The sequence below is a fragment of the Dermacentor variabilis genome, chromosome 3 (assembly GCF_050947875.1).
Source record: "Dermacentor variabilis isolate Ectoservices chromosome 3, ASM5094787v1, whole genome shotgun sequence".
Lineage (NCBI taxonomy): Eukaryota > Metazoa > Arthropoda > Arachnida > Ixodida > Ixodidae > Dermacentor > Dermacentor variabilis.
Genome location: NC_134570.1, coordinates 24,699,714 through 24,717,039, shown reverse-complemented (window position 1 = coordinate 24,717,039; position 17,326 = coordinate 24,699,714). Strand labels below are relative to the sequence as shown.

Below are 17,326 nucleotides of genomic sequence, written 5' to 3'. Positions count from 1 at the left end.
CGACGGAGCCCACGTCAGCGCCTCTTTAATCGCGATTGTCTCGAGCAAAACAAGAAAGCCATAAACTGCAACTACCCTGCGCAAGGAGAGCTGTAAAATAAATGCGAGCCTGTACACGGTATTGCGCTGTCAGGGAAAAGAAATGGTTCAAGATTTCGTTATTGAATAATGCACAGGCTGTCGAGGCGCCATAATTGCGAGGAGGTCCAGACGTTGTGGAACGATTCCAATCTATTGTTGTTCATTGACTAACGACCTACGTCGTGCAGCAGGTGGGCCTATTGTACTACACATAGCTCCGCCTGCGTGGCGTGGGTTCCTCTCGAGAGCGGGCCTTTAGCCCGGCGCCAACCACACCACTTCCTTAGTCGAATGCGCGTGAAACGCGAAATTCCTGCCCTCGGGCAGTCGCAAGGTCGATTTGAATTAAAGCTGTAGCTTTTAAGAGAAGGAAAAATGACATTTTGCCGACGGTTTTTGCAAGCAGAATTTTGATTTAAGGTCTCATAAATATTGTAGAAAGAATTTTTTCATTCGGTAAATCCCAATATATATATATATATATATATATATATATATATATCAAAGCACCCAGCATGTCGCTTATGAGATCAATTAGCGCAACAAAAGACACAGAAACTGGAAGGAAAGACAATACAAGCGCTTGGCAATACCAACTAGCTTAACGGTTACACCTTCTTAACCAAATATACGATCCTGATATACCGCACCAAAAGAGATATCTCAATTCTTTAAACGGTGCCTGTGAGAGTGACTAAAGTGCACAAGCATAACACGCTTGTTCATATAAAGATTACGCTAAATCGTTACACTGCATTGCGTGAGATTAATTTCACGAAATTTTAATCCACTAAAGTGGTTTATTTCGTGGCGGTGTGCACAATAAACGAAGCAATTCCACCAGCTTTAGAAATCCTAACTGGTGCAGTGCATATCAGTGCGATATTTCTTTTCGCAATGGAGTTACGAAGCTGTGAACTAGATTATTATTTTACCTTTCAGCAATTTTTCAAAAAACAAAAATAGTGGAAAAAAAAAAGACGGCATAAACCAAGAATGCGCTTTCTGCAGACCGCAAATCTTAAGATATTTTTCTTTTATATGCAACAAACCTCCTCGGGATATGCTTCAGTGGAAACCGAGCATAGCGATTTGTCCATTCTCACGTATTTAATTATGAGAGCCCGAGGTAACTTAAAGGTTCTTCTGAATGAATTTGGTTGCTCGTAAGCAGCGAGCGACGGTAGAAAGACTGGAATTTTGTCATATCAGCGATGCATGCACTTTATGAAATCACTCTGACATAAAAGAAGTTTGCTATACGATAGCAAAGGCAGGAATGTACATTTTGCCTCTTGTTACAAATACGGCTCCATGTAGTGAAAGACTCCGGCTAAGTTTAGCTGGCGTGCGGTGCACATGTCAAGAAGACAGCAGTGTACAGTCCAAGGTTCACTGATCTCTGATTGATTAAATCTTTACAAGAAGAAATTTTTTTGGTCTCATCCCGATAAAAAAAACGAAAAAAAAATAAAGAATTGCATCCACGTCCACTCCGAAGCGTAAGGACAGTTTACACCAAGACGACACGACGGAACGCTAGCTCCCATGCGTCTTTTGTTTTTTCCTTTCTTTTTGTCTTCTTTTTCATTTTTTAACGCACGGTCCTGAAGCTTCAAGTGTTATATTGAACAAAATTAAAACAGAATAAATAATAAAAGAAGCGAAATAAACAGTTGCCGAAAGGTTTGATGCAAGGGCAAATGAATGCTTAACAAAGTGTCCATGAGGAAATTACAAAATCTAATCAGCAACTTCAAAAGCTTATGCATGCGAAACCTTCTAGAAAGGAAGTTAACGTGCCGCTGGATGAGACAAACGCGAATAAAAGCGAGCGAGCTATAAGCGTGCAGTCCCGAAGGCGATGAAGGTGAGTTTAGTATAGTTTCATGAGGTTCACGGATCGAACAAAGCGGTCTGGCGCACTTACCAAACAATCAGCTTAAAAGTATATCATAGGATCAAACGATGGAGAGGTCGATACAGGTACACCAAGCAACCAAGCAGGGCACGGTTTACAGTGAAAACAGCCATTGTGATTAAGAGTACTCCTTTAGGAACGAAAACGAGATAACGAGTGCCCTATAACGCCTATCTGTTCGCCCCTATTCCAATCTGTTTTTATACCAATCTCCTGACGTCAAAATGACGTAACCCCCGACGCAAGCACAGGGCGGTAAGCCATGGCGTTGCTTGAAAAGCCCAATCAAACGCGCTCCTCGTTTATAGGTCACTTTATGTTGCTTTCAAAACGAAAATAATTAAATTGTGCGGTTTTTGTTATCTAATTGGCTGACAAGAGGCGATGAGCACGCTCAAGTGGGGAGGGTCTCGATGGGGCCATGCCAGCACAGTGAAAGTAAATAACCGGATGAGGAGCGTGGCGCCGGTCTCTGCGATTGGTCCGCTTCCCCATCCTTATAGCTTGCGGTGGCTGGTCGAAAATCGTGGCGGCGTGCAACGGAAGATTAAAAATGCCGCCAGGACGAATCCTCAGCAGAGGAGACTTGGCAGAGCGATCTCGTATACGTTCCGAAAGGGCTCGATAACGTTATACTGCCACGCAAAATTCTTATTATACGCAAATAAACCCGGGCTCCCCAGCAACCCCCGAGTAGCCAGTGCCATTGCGATCGGCGGGCAGCCATCTCCTATTCCTTTCGGAACGGGGCTGTCTCCGGCTATACAAAACAAAAAGATCAGTTTTATTCGGCATATAATGCGTACTTAACACGTACACGTCCCATTGACGCGGTAGCTTTCGCGGTTTTGTAACGTATAGCGTGACAGAAGATAGGCGAAGTGGACGCAGCCCGAAAACGTTTGACCAATAGCAGAGGGCCAATGGTGAAAAAGGCGCTGAATCAGAAACTACTATTTTTCTTTCTTTCGATCTAATTATGCGTAATCAGTGCGCGTATATGATATCAGATGGGGTGTTCTCGCGGTTTTCGTGACGTCGCGTAACAGACAGATGAAGTGGGAGTAGCCTGCAATTTTTTTTACTAACCGTGGATGGCTGATTGCAGAATTGGGGCTCTATAACGCAAACCTATTACAATATGTTTTTGTTCCAATCTCCTGACGTCAAATTTGCGTAACCGCCGACGCAAGCATCGGGCGGTCACCCGCAGGGTTGTCTGAACAGACCAATCAAATGCTCTCCTTGTTCACAGGAGGTCACTTTTGTTTGCTTGAAAAACGAATAACATATACACTGAGTGGCCTGACTTATCTAATTGGCTGACAAGAGGCGATGAGCACGCTCAAATGGAGAGGGATTCGACGGGGCCGAGCCGCTGCACTGAAAATCGATAACCGGATGAAGAGGGCGGTGCAGGCATCTGCGATTGGTCCGCTTTCCCTTAGCTGGCGGTGGCTGGTCGAAAATCCCGGCGGCATGTAACGGAAGCTTAAGAAGGATACTAAAACGGATCCTCAGCAAATGAGTTGGCAGAACAAGGTCGTAAACGTTCTGAAAGTGCTCGAAAACGTTACACGGGCAGGCACACAGTTTTATTATACGCAAATAAACCCATGCTCTCCGGCAGGTGCGAGTAGCCAGTGCCTCAGCGATCGGCGGTAGCCATCTTTTATTTCTTTCGGAACGGGGCAGCCTGCGGCTATTCATAAAAAAAATCAGTTTTGTTCGGCATATTAATGCATCTTTAATGCGTACACGTCACTCTGACGCGGTGAGTTTTTGCGGTTTTGTGACGTCGCGTGACAGGCAGGTGAAGTGAAAACTCTTGACCAATGCCCGAGGGCTAATGGCGAAAAGGCGTCGAATCAGAAGTAACTAGTTTTCGTTTGTTCGGTCAAATCACGCATAATCAGTGTGCACACGTCATATCAGATGGAGAGCTATCGCGGTTTTCGTGACGTCGGGTGACAGACAGGTGAAGTAGGGGTGGTCAAAAAAAAAGTTTTTGGCCAATCGCGGAGGGCTAATTGCAGAATTGGAATAGAAAAGTTTGGAATAGTTTTATGTTATAGCGCCCTTAATGGAAAAGTTTGGAATAACTTTACGCGATAGCGCCCTGAATGTGCTGAGCATTAATTGTATGCTGTCTATAGATTAAGGCGATCCAACTAATGAGCGGAAGAACGCCCGAAAGACTGCCGCACAATGCTTTAATGAATGTTTCAAACAAATGCAGTGTGTGGTGGAATCTTCAGCAGTCTTTACCCATTGCACAGGTTAACAAACACTCCGCATGCAAGCGGAGATACAGGAAACTGTCTGCGTATACATACCTAGTGGCAGAGCTATAGGCCTTAGTCTGACATAGAATAAAGCTCTCTCTCTCTCTCTCTAGTGGCAGAGCGAAAATAATAATGCAGTGAACGGACGAGGTCTGGATGACTGCACCGCTCAGCAAGACATGCTGTTCGAACAGAACGATGTCAACATATACTATATAATTTTCTATGACGCGAGTTTGGATAAGATGCGCTTGCAGTATGCGTGTTGGGAACAGGAATGTATCGGCACGGCGCTGAACGTGAGTCATGCCTTAAAGGCTGTGTTAAAACGACATGCGAGGCAAAAGTGACAATATTTCTTCAGCTGCCTGGAAAAAATTCCAGTTCTGAGGAGAGCATGAACGAATCCTGCCAACGGAAGAGTTGGTGCTTTGTACGTTTCAGTGAAAATTTTCTTTTTCTTTCCATTCTTTTTTTCTTTTTTTTTTCTTGCGCGCGTGTATATGTGGCTCGAAGTAGACTTTCCTTTGCGGATTTTTTTTTCTCGCATGTGCAAGGCATATATGCAACGCTGCCATTTTGCATCTGACCATAATTATGCAGCTTTGGGGATATTGCATGCCTTTGGGTTGGCCCCAAACGAAGGCGCTTAGTCTGGCTTGGCTTTTACTGCGCCTGTTTGTCTTCATTACGGCGCGACGCGAGTTTGGCGAGTGCGACGCTTCATCTTCCACCCTTCGAAGGCATGAAAGGTTTGCAGGGCAATGTTTGTGGACAGAGTGTCGTACTCTGTAGTATATTATTATTGCGCGTTTGGCTCTGCTCATGGTTTCCTCACGACATTCGTTCCCATGCTGCCTGCGCTCTGACCTTCACGACGCAGTTTGCATGTTTGCTGCTGGAACGGCAAGAAGGCGTACAGTCACGCGGCGAGCGATCGAGAGACGGCCTTTGAAATATGTGTGTATGCGGAGTAGTTCCGTGGCTTAGGAATGTCGTTTCAGTACAAAACGCGGGCTCTGCTGCCTCGAGGGAACGCCGGCGCCTTTGGTGTCGCAGTAGCGGAATGGCCCGACTATACCACCGGACTGCGTGACGGCAGCAGGCACAGCTCAGCCATGGCCCCGTTAGCCGCGGCCTTTTCTCCGAGCGCAGCTCGGCCGGCGCCCCAACACCTGTACGGCACGCTTGTCCCTTTTAACGACGAGAGATCTTGGACGCTTCCGCCGCTCACGACCGCGCGCGCGGAGGGGTGAAAAAGCGCGGTCTTGTTGGCCCATTTGCGGGACAAAAGCTAATGTCCCGAGCGTGTCGCGCTCCTTACGGGCGCAGAATGGACGCCGGCAAATGGGCGCCGCAGCGGCAGCTCGACACGCAGCCGCTGGGGGAGAGAGAGAGGCTTTTGTGCGACCGCGCACCGATGGAACTGCAACGTCGGCGGCATTACGGCAGCTGCCCTCGTCGCTGCGGACATATAGTGGCGCGACCTTTTGCCGCGCGCCGCAGCTGACGCGTCGTGATGGCCCGTCGTGTCCAGTGCTGGCGCTCGAGGGAGGGAGACGGGCGCCTCAAAGGTGGCCACCCCCGCCTTCGATGCGCTGCACAGCGCGGTCGAGAGGCGTGCTCTCTCGAAGCCGCAGCAGCTGGCCGGGACAGCGGCGGCGACTGCGGCCTTTTGACGCACCGCTGTAGGACGCGGCGTCCGGGTTGAGCGCAGTGGTGGTTATGTATACGCGGTGCCGACAGGAGCGTCACATGCACTGCGTGCTCTGAAGCGTCGTTTCTACCCGAATCACTTGAACGAAGGAAAAGGAGAACACTCTGCAGATCTGTCTTGCAGGTCGCGCTTGCTTGCCACGCGCAGATCACGTGCGACATGGTAATTATCAAGGCAACGACTATTCAGAGAATACTATGGCAAGTGCAGGGCTATGAGTAAGCTGACAAATGCGTAAACCTCGCCCTGCCACCGCGTGGAACAGACAAAGCTTTATCGATTCAGGTCTACGTATTCGACTTGTGACCACTGTTGTCTTATTTCGACCACACTGAAAGAAGTAACAAAGTATTTACGGCATGCACCGCGCTTCTTTCATGCCACTTGATGCTCACGCTAGAAATAACCAATGAAATGTATTACAAATTCTTGCAGCATTAAGCTACAGAACCACCTGGAGCAAAATTCAACACCGTTTAGAGCATTGCTGCAGCAGGTCATGAAATGTGCGCTGGCATGCCGCGCTGAAGATGCATCCGAAATATTTTCCACGTGGCTGTCACTTTATGCACTGCCTGTGTGCGCTGAACTTCGCATAATTGATCGGCAAAGGCATCGCGAGCACCATGTATACAAGTGAGGACGGCATGCACGCTGAAAAAGCTATACTATTAGAAGTCAGTGGCGTCAGAATCTGCGGAAGAGGTATAGCAGGCCGTTAGCGACCCTCATATACTCAAGCCGCACGCATTTTCCAACATATGTCTGACGGTTCTGACGTCTCCACGGAGCATCATCTACGGGCCTTCGCTGTGTTCCTTATTATGCAATGCGGCCGCTCTGATGGCGAGAGCGAAATCCGTAGCACGTTGTGCTTCAAGCGCAGCTATAGCTACAGCGCCTGCACGCATCTGCACAAAGTGGGTGAACACGGGACGAGATGGGATGCAACCTGCTGACAGCTGGAACGAGAGGAGTGCGCTTTCCGCGCTCTCATGCGTGGTATTGTCCTTGCGGCGCGCATTGTCGCCCAGTATAGTTACCGTCAGCGGGGACATCGCGGGAGTTATGTACAGCTATCACAGCATTCTCCGATATTTGTGTACGCGTTATCACAAGTCGATGCTGCCTTCGATGATCCAATTCGACCCGATACTGCTTCTCGAAAACGGCTACGTTGAGCGCCGTCACGATGCCTGTTGATATTTCTTCATTCTTCCCGTTATTGCCCGTGAAACTAGCGACAGTTGAATGGTTGACTCGCACAAGAGCCGATCCCACCCGTGTTATGCAACCTGTAACGGAAGAGAACTGCGGAAGCTGCTTCGAGGCGGACTCTCCACTTTGACGACGACGCTCTTACTTCCATCCCTCAGCGACAAGCGCAACGCAGAGGCGGCGAGGACGACGCGAGACGTGTGTGCGGCGCGTCCTTCCTTCCGTTGCGGCCGCGATTGGACAGGTCCCCGGCCGGCCGTCGCGGACGCACCGACCCCTCGTACCGGCCGGTCGATGCGTCCAATGGGCGACCAGGTGCGCGACAGCGAGAGGAAGGAAGAGGGGGGCGCGCTCGCGGCGCCGTCGGGGCCGCCACGACGTCGCCGGAGGAAAGGCGACAGTGGCCGCCGCTCGGACCAATGGCGACATCACCCCTCCGCCGTTGCGGCCGGCCCCCCGGGGGACGCGCTTCCTCTCGGACACACACACACCCCTCCCTCAGCCCCCCCCCCCCTTCCTTGGTTTTCGAGACACAGACCGGCCGGACAAGCAAGCAACCGGCGAGGCGCGCGTGACATGCCTGCCCTAACGAGCACTGCGCAGATAAGCGTCGGAGAAACAAAAAGATCCAGAGCATAAACCAACAGCGAAGGGAACCCGTCTGCAGCCTACACCCCGGGGCGGCCACGTACATACTGACGCTGACGAAGTCCTCAACGCCAGCCGCGGTAAATACAGGGGCTTTATAGGCAGCGCGCTGCCCCAGCCCAGCATTCGACGAGAAGGTGTAGCAACGAGAGAGGAAAGGCGTGGTTTCAATAATCACCGTGATTGTCCAGAGTCCTTCGGTTTATACCTGCGCTCGACACGTGACTGCCGCTATTGCTTCCTTGCCTCGCTCCGCTCTGAGAAACGGGCCTCAGCACCCTTGCCGGAAATGTGAGGCCTCGAGCTGTACACGCATACGTGTCGCGCGCGTGAGATGTGTTCGTGTAGCGCTTGCAGAAGCACTGGCTGCAGCAGGAGGCTGTACACATAGCGGTTATCGACTAACGGCGAGAGGCTAAAGCCGGAGAAGAAAATTTTGACGTCAGGAATGAAAACTTCGTATCAGGCGAAAAAGGAGATCAATTTAGTGCGACCGCATTATACGTCACGCACACTTTAGAGCACAGCACCAGCGCAAATTTCGTGGGAGGAACACTGCTGCAGCAACCGCCTGCTGGGTACGCGTTAACGCAAAGCTGCTCGGATAACTTCCGCAGTCCGGACTCTTGCCGTCGGAATCGATGCTGCAATAATCAATTTGCAGCTCAGAATTGAGCTTCTACTATCTATCGCGCCGTCGCAAAATGATGAAACTGAAGCCGCGCTTCTCCGTGCGAAACGGCATCGACACCTGTCTTCGAGCGCTCTTTTCACACAGTCCTGCGTCGCAGTTTCCTCCCGCTCTCCCCTGAATCTAGATCACACCGCACGACTTCTCCCAACGCAAGCCCATACCAGCTCCGTTTCGACACAGGTCAACGGCAAAGCGGCGTCCGCTAAGTGAATCCAGCTCCATGACATCACGCGCTGCTGCCAGCGCTGGACGCTCGTGCGCGGCAGGCGGGTTCCGGCGTGTGGGAGCGAAACTGCCATCCCGGCACGGTCGTCGACACAAGCGGCAACGGTTAAAGGAAATAATAATAATCGCGAACGGGGAGCACAGCAAAAGGCGGGAGGGACAAACCGGCGCTGTGTCAAAACCATGTCGTGATGACACCGCAACGACCGGTGTGTGTGTGCGTGCGCGCGCGCGCAAGCACCGCGTCCTGGCGACGCCAGTGCGAGGGAGGGGGGAGGAGAGGTGCGATCGTGGAACGCTGATGGTTCCGTCACGAATCGGGCATTTACGGCGCGCCGAAAAGCAGCTCGGACATGGCGCAACTGCGACGCGACGACGCTTGGGGATCACACGGCCTGCGCAAACAACTACGCTCCGAGGTAGCGCAAGCGCCCGGGAGACCGCGCTGTCGCCAAGACAAAAGGCGTCGGTGGTGGCGGTGCCGATCGGAGCGCGGCCTCCTCCGATAATCGCGCCGCGGGGCCCTCCCCGTGCCAGGGCCGCCGCCGCCGCCAGAGTCATCATCGGTTGTCGTTCTTCGCCGAAGGCACGTCGCCGAGGCGGGGGGACAACGTGCGCCCCGCTTTGTTGGAACACGGTCCCCCTGGCAGCCCCCCCATCCCTGCGGCGGCGGTGAAGGGTCCCGCCGAAGTGGTGGCGGTACAATGGCCCCTGATGCTATTACGCGGCGTCGGCCAGCGTCTGTCATTACGGCGTCTCAGCTGTCCTCTTTGTTGTCCAATCCCCGCGCGGTGGTTCCGGGATGGACTCTCGCACTGAAAGCGGGGGATGCTGTTGCGACGACCAGCGGGACGGGGGCAACGCGTCTCGCGGAGGTCAGGCCGAGGGCAAAGGGGGCGGCATCTGCGCGATTCCTTCTCCCTCTCCTTGTACTACACGCCACATGACGGTTCCCTCCTTTCCCCGTTTGGGTATGACAAGAGATGTACAGGTGGCAGTTCGTCGGCTTGCGCTGGAAAGTCCGGAACGCGTCCAAGAGTCCGGAGTGCATACCCTCTCTCTCTGACGGGGCGCCTCCTATTCCGTCCACTAAGTTCGTGACCACGAAAGCATCGCTGTTGGAAAGCATGCAAACTTGAGCCACCTTTCGCGAAGGCTGTTGTCTGCAACCGAATTGTTCACTGGGTCGTTCTTATAAGTTGCTGTAACAAAACACTTTCTTTCAGAACAATTTTTGATGCGCAGTGCAAGCAGAATAGAGCGATGCCAGGAGTGGCTTCAGATTGCACCTTTAGTTTCGCTGCATTTGGAAACGCTGCAGTTTTCCTTTCTCGACACTTCCGCAGCACGCTCCCGAGCCAAGGTACCCCGTGCGACGTCTATACGTCGCTGCAACATCAGTGCCAAGCCCCCCTTCCCTGTGCCGCAGCCTTATATATACACACACAGCTACACGCGCCGCCTGTCCCGAAATCACTGCCAGCCCGAAGTAACGGCTCCGCAGCGTTCTGAGAACCCACACGCACACACGCCGATGGCAGTCAGGCAGACAGGCGCTCGTTTTTGCAAGGATACGCCGCACCGCGCCGAAGAAACAAGTGATCTGCTGCTTACTACCACTGCGCGTCCTAATGGCCTCGCCAGCTGAGGCCGTCGCCAGGCTCAGAGATCCGCGCACTGGGGTCGTGATCTAGGGACAATGAACGAAAACAAGAGGCGCGGGTGGGGCGTGCAGCTAGCTAGGAGGGCTCGAATCGTGAGAGAAAAGGCAAAATGCGCGCGCGGGGTGCAAAGGGGTTCGCAGGGAGGCCGGAAGGCGTGCGCCTCTGCTGCTGCCGTTGCTGCTGTTTCGAACGCTTCTGCAGGGCCCGTTATTTATGGCCACTCGGATGGGGCTCGTTAGAGCAACGGCGCGACGCGCGTCTGCGGACGTCTTTATTATAATTTCCGAAGAGCCCGGCCGCTACTGCTCGAGTCGGTCGCACCAAAACCGTGCAACACCGCGTAAGCTATAGAACACGATCGGGCGTCAGTTCTTTAACTGCGTCCCGAGACCGCAACTCGGGCGTTCTGAACAGTGGTTCATCATTATGCAGCGTGCACTTGTTGGCCGACCACGATCTGCATAGGTAACTCATTTCACGAGTCTAGAGTCATATCCCTGCGAGTTCCACAATTTCACGGAGTACCAGACCGCTTATAAACTAGCAGCCTATAGGTCATGCTTCTCAGACTCGCACTGAGCAACGCACGCAGTAGGCAACGTACGGCATCTCATCGCATTAAGCGAAACGAGGGCAATCGGCTAAGGCTCAGAAGCAACACACGGAGCACAAGGCGGGTGAATGCTCAAAACCGTCACGCAAATGGCATGCACGCAGGTATACCGTACCCGTGACCGTTACCATATTGCCAGAACGTTTTTCACATCCCCTCAAGTTACCATACTTCGATAATCTAACAATTGCTTGAGTAAAAGCCAGCGACACAATAGTTGCCAACATTTCGAATTTCCTTCAAACAAATTCATGATCTATCACATGGTGTAAGGTTCACGTCTGTGTGCTTGCAGCATATATTCGCTAGGGGGTCCCATGAAGCGTCTATAGATTTTATGCACACAAAAGCATATACGGAGGCAAGATTGCTCGTGATACGCACGTGAAAGCAGCATATAAACTGCCTGAATAAGCCGACCGCCGAGGCACCGACCGATCTCGCGAGGCACTCACACTTGTCATCAGATTCACGATATCGGCCCCCGATTAAGTCGACGGCACCGTTCCTACGCAGCTTTCGTACAACTGCACAGTTTTGAGATACGGGATGCAAGCGCGTGTCTCTTTGCTCGAGCTCGCTCCAACGCGCGTCGTTGTTTTTGCAGTCGGCCGGAGATCGAGAGCGCGCTTCCCCCCATCGCGTCGGCGTGGACGACGTGGAGGGGGGGGAGTCGCTCGCTGGTTCCGGGGCCGAACAATGCGGCGAGGGGTCTGTGGCATTACGGCTCCAACAAAGACGCCGATCGGTGATGGTGGCTCTCAGGCGGGGCTCTTTCTCAGGAAATGCTTCATTACCGGCCCCGGGGAGCGACAGCGGGACGCGCGGTGTCACGCCGAGGAAGCCACGCTGCGCGACCCAAAAAAGGGTTGCTCTTCGCGGGCCCGCTCTGGCCCCGAGCGGCGAGCAGATGTAGCGATAAAAGCGAGGGTTATTCCCCAAAGTTCGGAGGCGTCGCAGCGTGAACGACTCCTCCACGCTCTCTTCCTCTGCCTTCCGGACATGCGACAGAGCGGTCAAGTGCGAGTTTGTAGCTGGTGGCGCAGCGCGAGTCTTCAGACGCGAGTGGTGCGCGCGGTCCATGTCTATACGAAGCGCCATTTAGGAACGCTGGGGTTAACGCTTTGTCAAGAGGACGCGTTTAAACGATCGAGCTGAATGGAACGACGCGCATAAAGAGAGCGCTGCATAGCGTGGGTGAGTGTCCGCTGTCTTCGCTCACGCATTTTAATGACCGTAACCACTTGCGAGGCGTGGACGGAGACAAAGCTGAGCCATGTTTGGCAAGAGTTCACAGTGAAACGTAGGCGGGCAAAAGACGGACACAAAAGGAACACGAAGGCCGTCTCCTTCTAGTTATTCTTGAGTCCACGCTTTCGTGCACGCGTTGCCTCTCCTTACCATGAACCACTTATCAGAATGAGAACGAGGCTTTAATTATTACCGGGGACGCCGACAATTATTGTTCCACAGAAAATGCTCTAAAAAATGCATGACATCACGACGAGCTAGCGCGCGGAAACTTGCGAGCTGGTGCGGTGTTATGTCCGTTTCGAGCTTGCGTCTTTCTTCTAGCTTTCCTACCCAGCCTTTTCTCGCGCTAAGAGTGTTTTTTTGTAGAAGGGCAATTTGCCGACACAGCTCAAGTTATCCTTCTCTTTAGGATCCATTTTTAAAAAATTGAGAACCGCGACTGGAACTAGCAAGGTCAGCAAAATTTATTCGAAGAAGACGAGAGCAGGCGCGCCCACACTTCCTCGCAATTCGAATATGCGAGTGCTGCTGCGGCTCCGCAAGCGCCGCAATTTCTATCTCTTCTGCCCAGGTTGAAACTGACATATAGTGGCCGCATCAAAACTTTGGCTGTGTTCTGGGTTAAATTTCATGAAATTTAAGGCGCGTCCTCGAGTCACGCAGCCTGGGGCGAGCGTCGCGGACACGTGGAGATACAGCAGCGCGACTTTCAGGGGTCGAGCGCCCACGTATTTCGCGATGTCCGGCAATAGAGCAGAAAGAAAAGGGCGCGCCTGCAGTGAACTTCGCCAGCACGATACGCACGCAGACATTCGGCGCAGCTAGACGAAGGTCCTCTTCGTTAACATTGTGCGGTTAAGATCTAAAAAGAAAAAAGAAGAAATCACGCGAGAAATTTTGCTGCCACGCAAGCTAGTGGAATTAGCTGCGTCCTCCCGCTCCCATTTCCACCGTCGTATCGCGTGATCTTTTTTTTTCTATTATTTATTACATCAGGGGATTACAGTGACGTAGAGACGACGGAAATGAGAGACTGAAAATCAAGTTACGAATTCATTCGTGAATGTAAGCAATTTATTTGGATGAAATGATAAATGTTGGCGACTACTGTATCACCGACTTCTCCACAAATAATAAATGGTTCATTGATCAGAGGATGATGAAACGAGGTGATACCAAGCGCATTTCGGCAAGAAAGCACAATTCGAAAACGTGTTTCAACAGCAAACACAAATAAATGGACACACACACACGCACGCACGTACGCACGCACGCACACGCACGCACGCACACGCGCGCGCGCGCGCGCGAGCAACAAAAAGGGGACACAGTAAGCGGTATACGTAACGAAGCTATCCGTGCAATGTATGATATCCCAAGCCGGAGCCGCATGCCTCTGGACTCGCCACTCGTGCTGTGTATAGCCTGTGGAACGATCGGCGCATATACGTATTTACGCCAGACTTTTTGTTCGCCTTCCTTCCCGACGGCTCTTCCTGAAGAGTTTTGCCAGCAGAACTTTTCGCAAATGACACAACCCTCAACCCAGAAACGCCTGCTATACATTGTCGCCGTGCAGTTGTGATTACCATACTGAGGAAGATGAAGGACGTTCAGCCGTCAACGACGATGAGACACAAATTAGAGAAGCAACGCGCCATCTTTTGAACATTTGCATATATTCTTATATTTCTGTTTCACTCTATAGGCAACGTCTTGGTGGAGGTGCCAGGTAGAGAAACACAACAGGTTAACTACGTACGGGATATATTTGAGGCAACCAAAGACGACAAACGGCTTCTCTAACTTCTGAATCGTCGTCGCCGGCCGAACGTCCTCACCTTATTCAGTTAGCTGCACCCGCAGGTACAGACGTACATGTAGTGACACCCACCTGCAAGATGTAGCCGCGCACGTAGTCCTCGTACGTCCAGCCGAATCCGTGCAGGACGCGTATGACGTCGTCGTGCGGCAAGACGCTGAGCAGCCGGTCGAGGAGGATCTTGAGCCGCACGGGCACCGCCTGGCTGCCGTACAGCACGAGCGAGGCCATGTCGAACGCGCTGCTCGCCTGCACCGGCTCGCCGCCCGCACCGCCGGCCACTGCACCCGCCGCCACAACCATGGCCGACCGGCGAGGGTCACACAGCTTGTCCAGAGCTGCAGACGACAAAGGGAGAGAACAGACGGCATGAACATCGGCACCGGCTTGTGATCCGAGATATATGCAAGAGGCGAGAGAGAGAACGAGAAGTGTCACTTCCGGATGCTAGCGTTTATAATGACCACTTGAGTAATGGCGGTGCACACATTTATGTATAAGCAGTTTGTTTGTGCCATTTCCTTACAGCAGTGGCAAGAAAAAAAGCTAATAAAAAGAACACGGACGTTCATGTGGTGGCCAATTGAACGTAATTCTTACACAATATGGCTCTATATATCTTATTACAGACTGAGTGCATTGCTACGTACACGACCTCCTTACTATATGGGTGTTCAGCGCGCGCCGTGTTTCGTCAGCGATAGTGCAGTTTAGTAATGCCGGTAGCCAATAATTAACTTGTGCGCGTGGTTAGAGCCGGCGATTCAAATCTCTTATATGAAGGAACTCGAAATGGCGGACTGATCACTAAGTTGAAACTTAACTGCTCTGTAATTACGAGAACTCACTAGCTAGAATATGCGCAAGGGACCATCCTACTATCTTGAGTTGCTTTCAATGGAGTCTGCATGCAGCGCCTTGGAATAACATTAGGTAACTTTGACACATTTATTGACAGTGCATTATAAATTACCACCGAACTTCCTTCGCCAGTGAAGCTTCTAAATTATGGGGTATTACGTGCCAAAGCCACTTTCTGATGAAACAGTGAAGCTATATATAGCAGGATCACGACAGCACGAAGAACAGTTCGTATAGCACGGAACAGACGACCGGCATGCTGCAGTGCCATAGCGCCGCCTGCTTGTATGTCCTTGCCTGCTTCGCACCAATATTCCGCACTGTTGATTAGTGCGAGGCAATGGACGTTCCGACCTTTCCACACTAGTGCTCAGTTCTCACGAAGTCGATACAGGTAATTAGGGGCAATGACAAGGACGAAGGTCGGCGTGTACGGCGTCCTTCCCAAGTGTGCCCATACAAATTCATTTTATCTGCTTGTTCCATGAGCCACAGCGGTCAGGATGGCAATCTTTGAAAGAGCGTTCTCAATCGCTCACTGGCGTTTGTGCTGCATGCATCCGCGATACAGTCCAACACAGGCCGTTACAGTCCATAGTTAGAAGACGGACCAAGAACACGCAGGTGAATCTACGCGTCAAACACAGGCATTCATTACATGATATGCGCCTGAATGAGACAGCGCAGAAGCTTAAAAGCCGATGGGAAAAATAAAGCAAATATAAGACCGGCATTTAATTTTTAGACAGATCTGAATGCCACGCGCACCCGCCTACTGACATTTAAGAATACAAAGAAAGACATGAACTGAAGACGCTGTTACTAGGTGATCAATGCAAGGTTCGAAGCTAGTAATACTGAGCGAACCACGCCTAAAGAGCTTCGCCTCGCTTACTTCCGAAAGGTGGCAGTCCTATATCGGGGTATATCTTCATGTGCCTGGGCTGTTACAAAAGGAAATAAACCAGCAGTTCATTGTTCCCACAAGACCGAACCAGCCAGCCATCGAGAAGCATACTTGAAGACAGCACTTATCACGCTTGCCAACGCGGCTCTTCGCTGAATCCGTGCCTTTCCCCCTGGAGGACAACGCGAAAACGGAGCCGTCGGTTTGCTCTAAGAGCAAAGATCCGTGACGCGCTCTCTCACGGAGCGCTCTCATATTAGTTCGAGCGAATGCGCAGGCGCGCTGACACAGTTAGACAATGCGACAACTGGCGAACGTTCGCGCCACGACAATTTTGACAGCCGTCCAGCTTCGCTATCATTTTTCTTCAAAGAACGGTCGCAAATGTTTCGTCTCGCAGCTAAGGGTGAGCTGCTCTTGCCTGTCTGTCACCTGCATGAAGTATACAGAGTACGACAGACGCCACGCTTGATGTATAGCACAAGCACACTTACGTCATGCAAAAGACTATCCACAAAGGCGTCGCACCTCCCTGTCCCTTTGTTTGATTGCTTGGCTGCTGCACGCTTTGAAAATATATCACTCTGTTGCCACAAGGGAGAGCCTCGTTTGGAATCCCGGAGTCATCAAAAGAAAGTGAGAGAAACAGAGACGGTAACTCGGATGCGACAAGGCCAGCCATATTTGCCCATCGTTTGCTAGCCTGCACTGGGGAGGAAGAAGAGCCGAATACAGCCAAAGAATCATCGCGTCGGGTGTAGCGGTAGCCGGGTGTTATCTTAAAAAGTGTACCGCATTGTAACCTATATCGGAGCTCCACTTTAGGACATGACGACCAGCTTTGCAGCGCTTGTTGGAAAGTTGTACAGCGCTTTATAGTGTAGCCTCTTTGTCGCGCCGGAAGAACCCGTTGCCAGGCCAGTCGGCGCCAATAAGAAGGACATCGCGGGGCAGGCTCGTGGAAGCGTGAGAGCGTGCGCGCCTGTACTGCGTACGCGCTGAGCGGCGTGTATATTCCGCGCAATAATAAGGCTCCTCGCGCGGGGACTGCGATCACGGCCGCGTGAAGCATAAGACGAGCGCGCGACAGAAAAACCGAGCGGCCAAGCCCCGGCGATCAAGCGGCCAAGGCCGGCCGGTCCGCTGCTCCCGGATCCGTGACTTGGAGGAATACTGATGAGCACCCCCCCCCCCCCTCTTGCTAATGGTGCCCGCAGGGCCCGAACCGAACGGGACGGTCCCCCCGTTCCTTTGGCAACCTGCTGTCGCCATCCGCTCCGACGACAGTCGCCCGGCCGATTAATGGGCGACGCGACGACGAGGCCCCGCTCTGCTCTGATCGCGCCGAGGCATCGATGAGCCGCGGGGGCATGATGATGCAGCATCGACTATGTTTGTATGCGCGCGTGTAGAGTG

The 17,326-nt window shown here is 52.1% G+C and overlaps 1 protein-coding gene across 4 annotated transcripts in view; it reads right to left on the bottom strand.

Annotated features, from left to right (window-relative positions):
- Positions 1-17,326, bottom strand: part of LOC142575307 (zinc finger protein basonuclin-2-like) — a 313,202-nt gene that overhangs the window by 8,830 nt on the left and 287,046 nt on the right. For all 4 annotated transcript variants that reach the window (XM_075684557.1, XM_075684559.1, XM_075684560.1 and 1 more), the window contains one exon: positions 14,215-14,480. In XM_075684557.1, the coding sequence (XP_075540672.1) occupies positions 14,215-14,480 (266 nt within the window). The remainder of the gene's footprint in view (positions 1-14,214; positions 14,481-17,326) is intronic.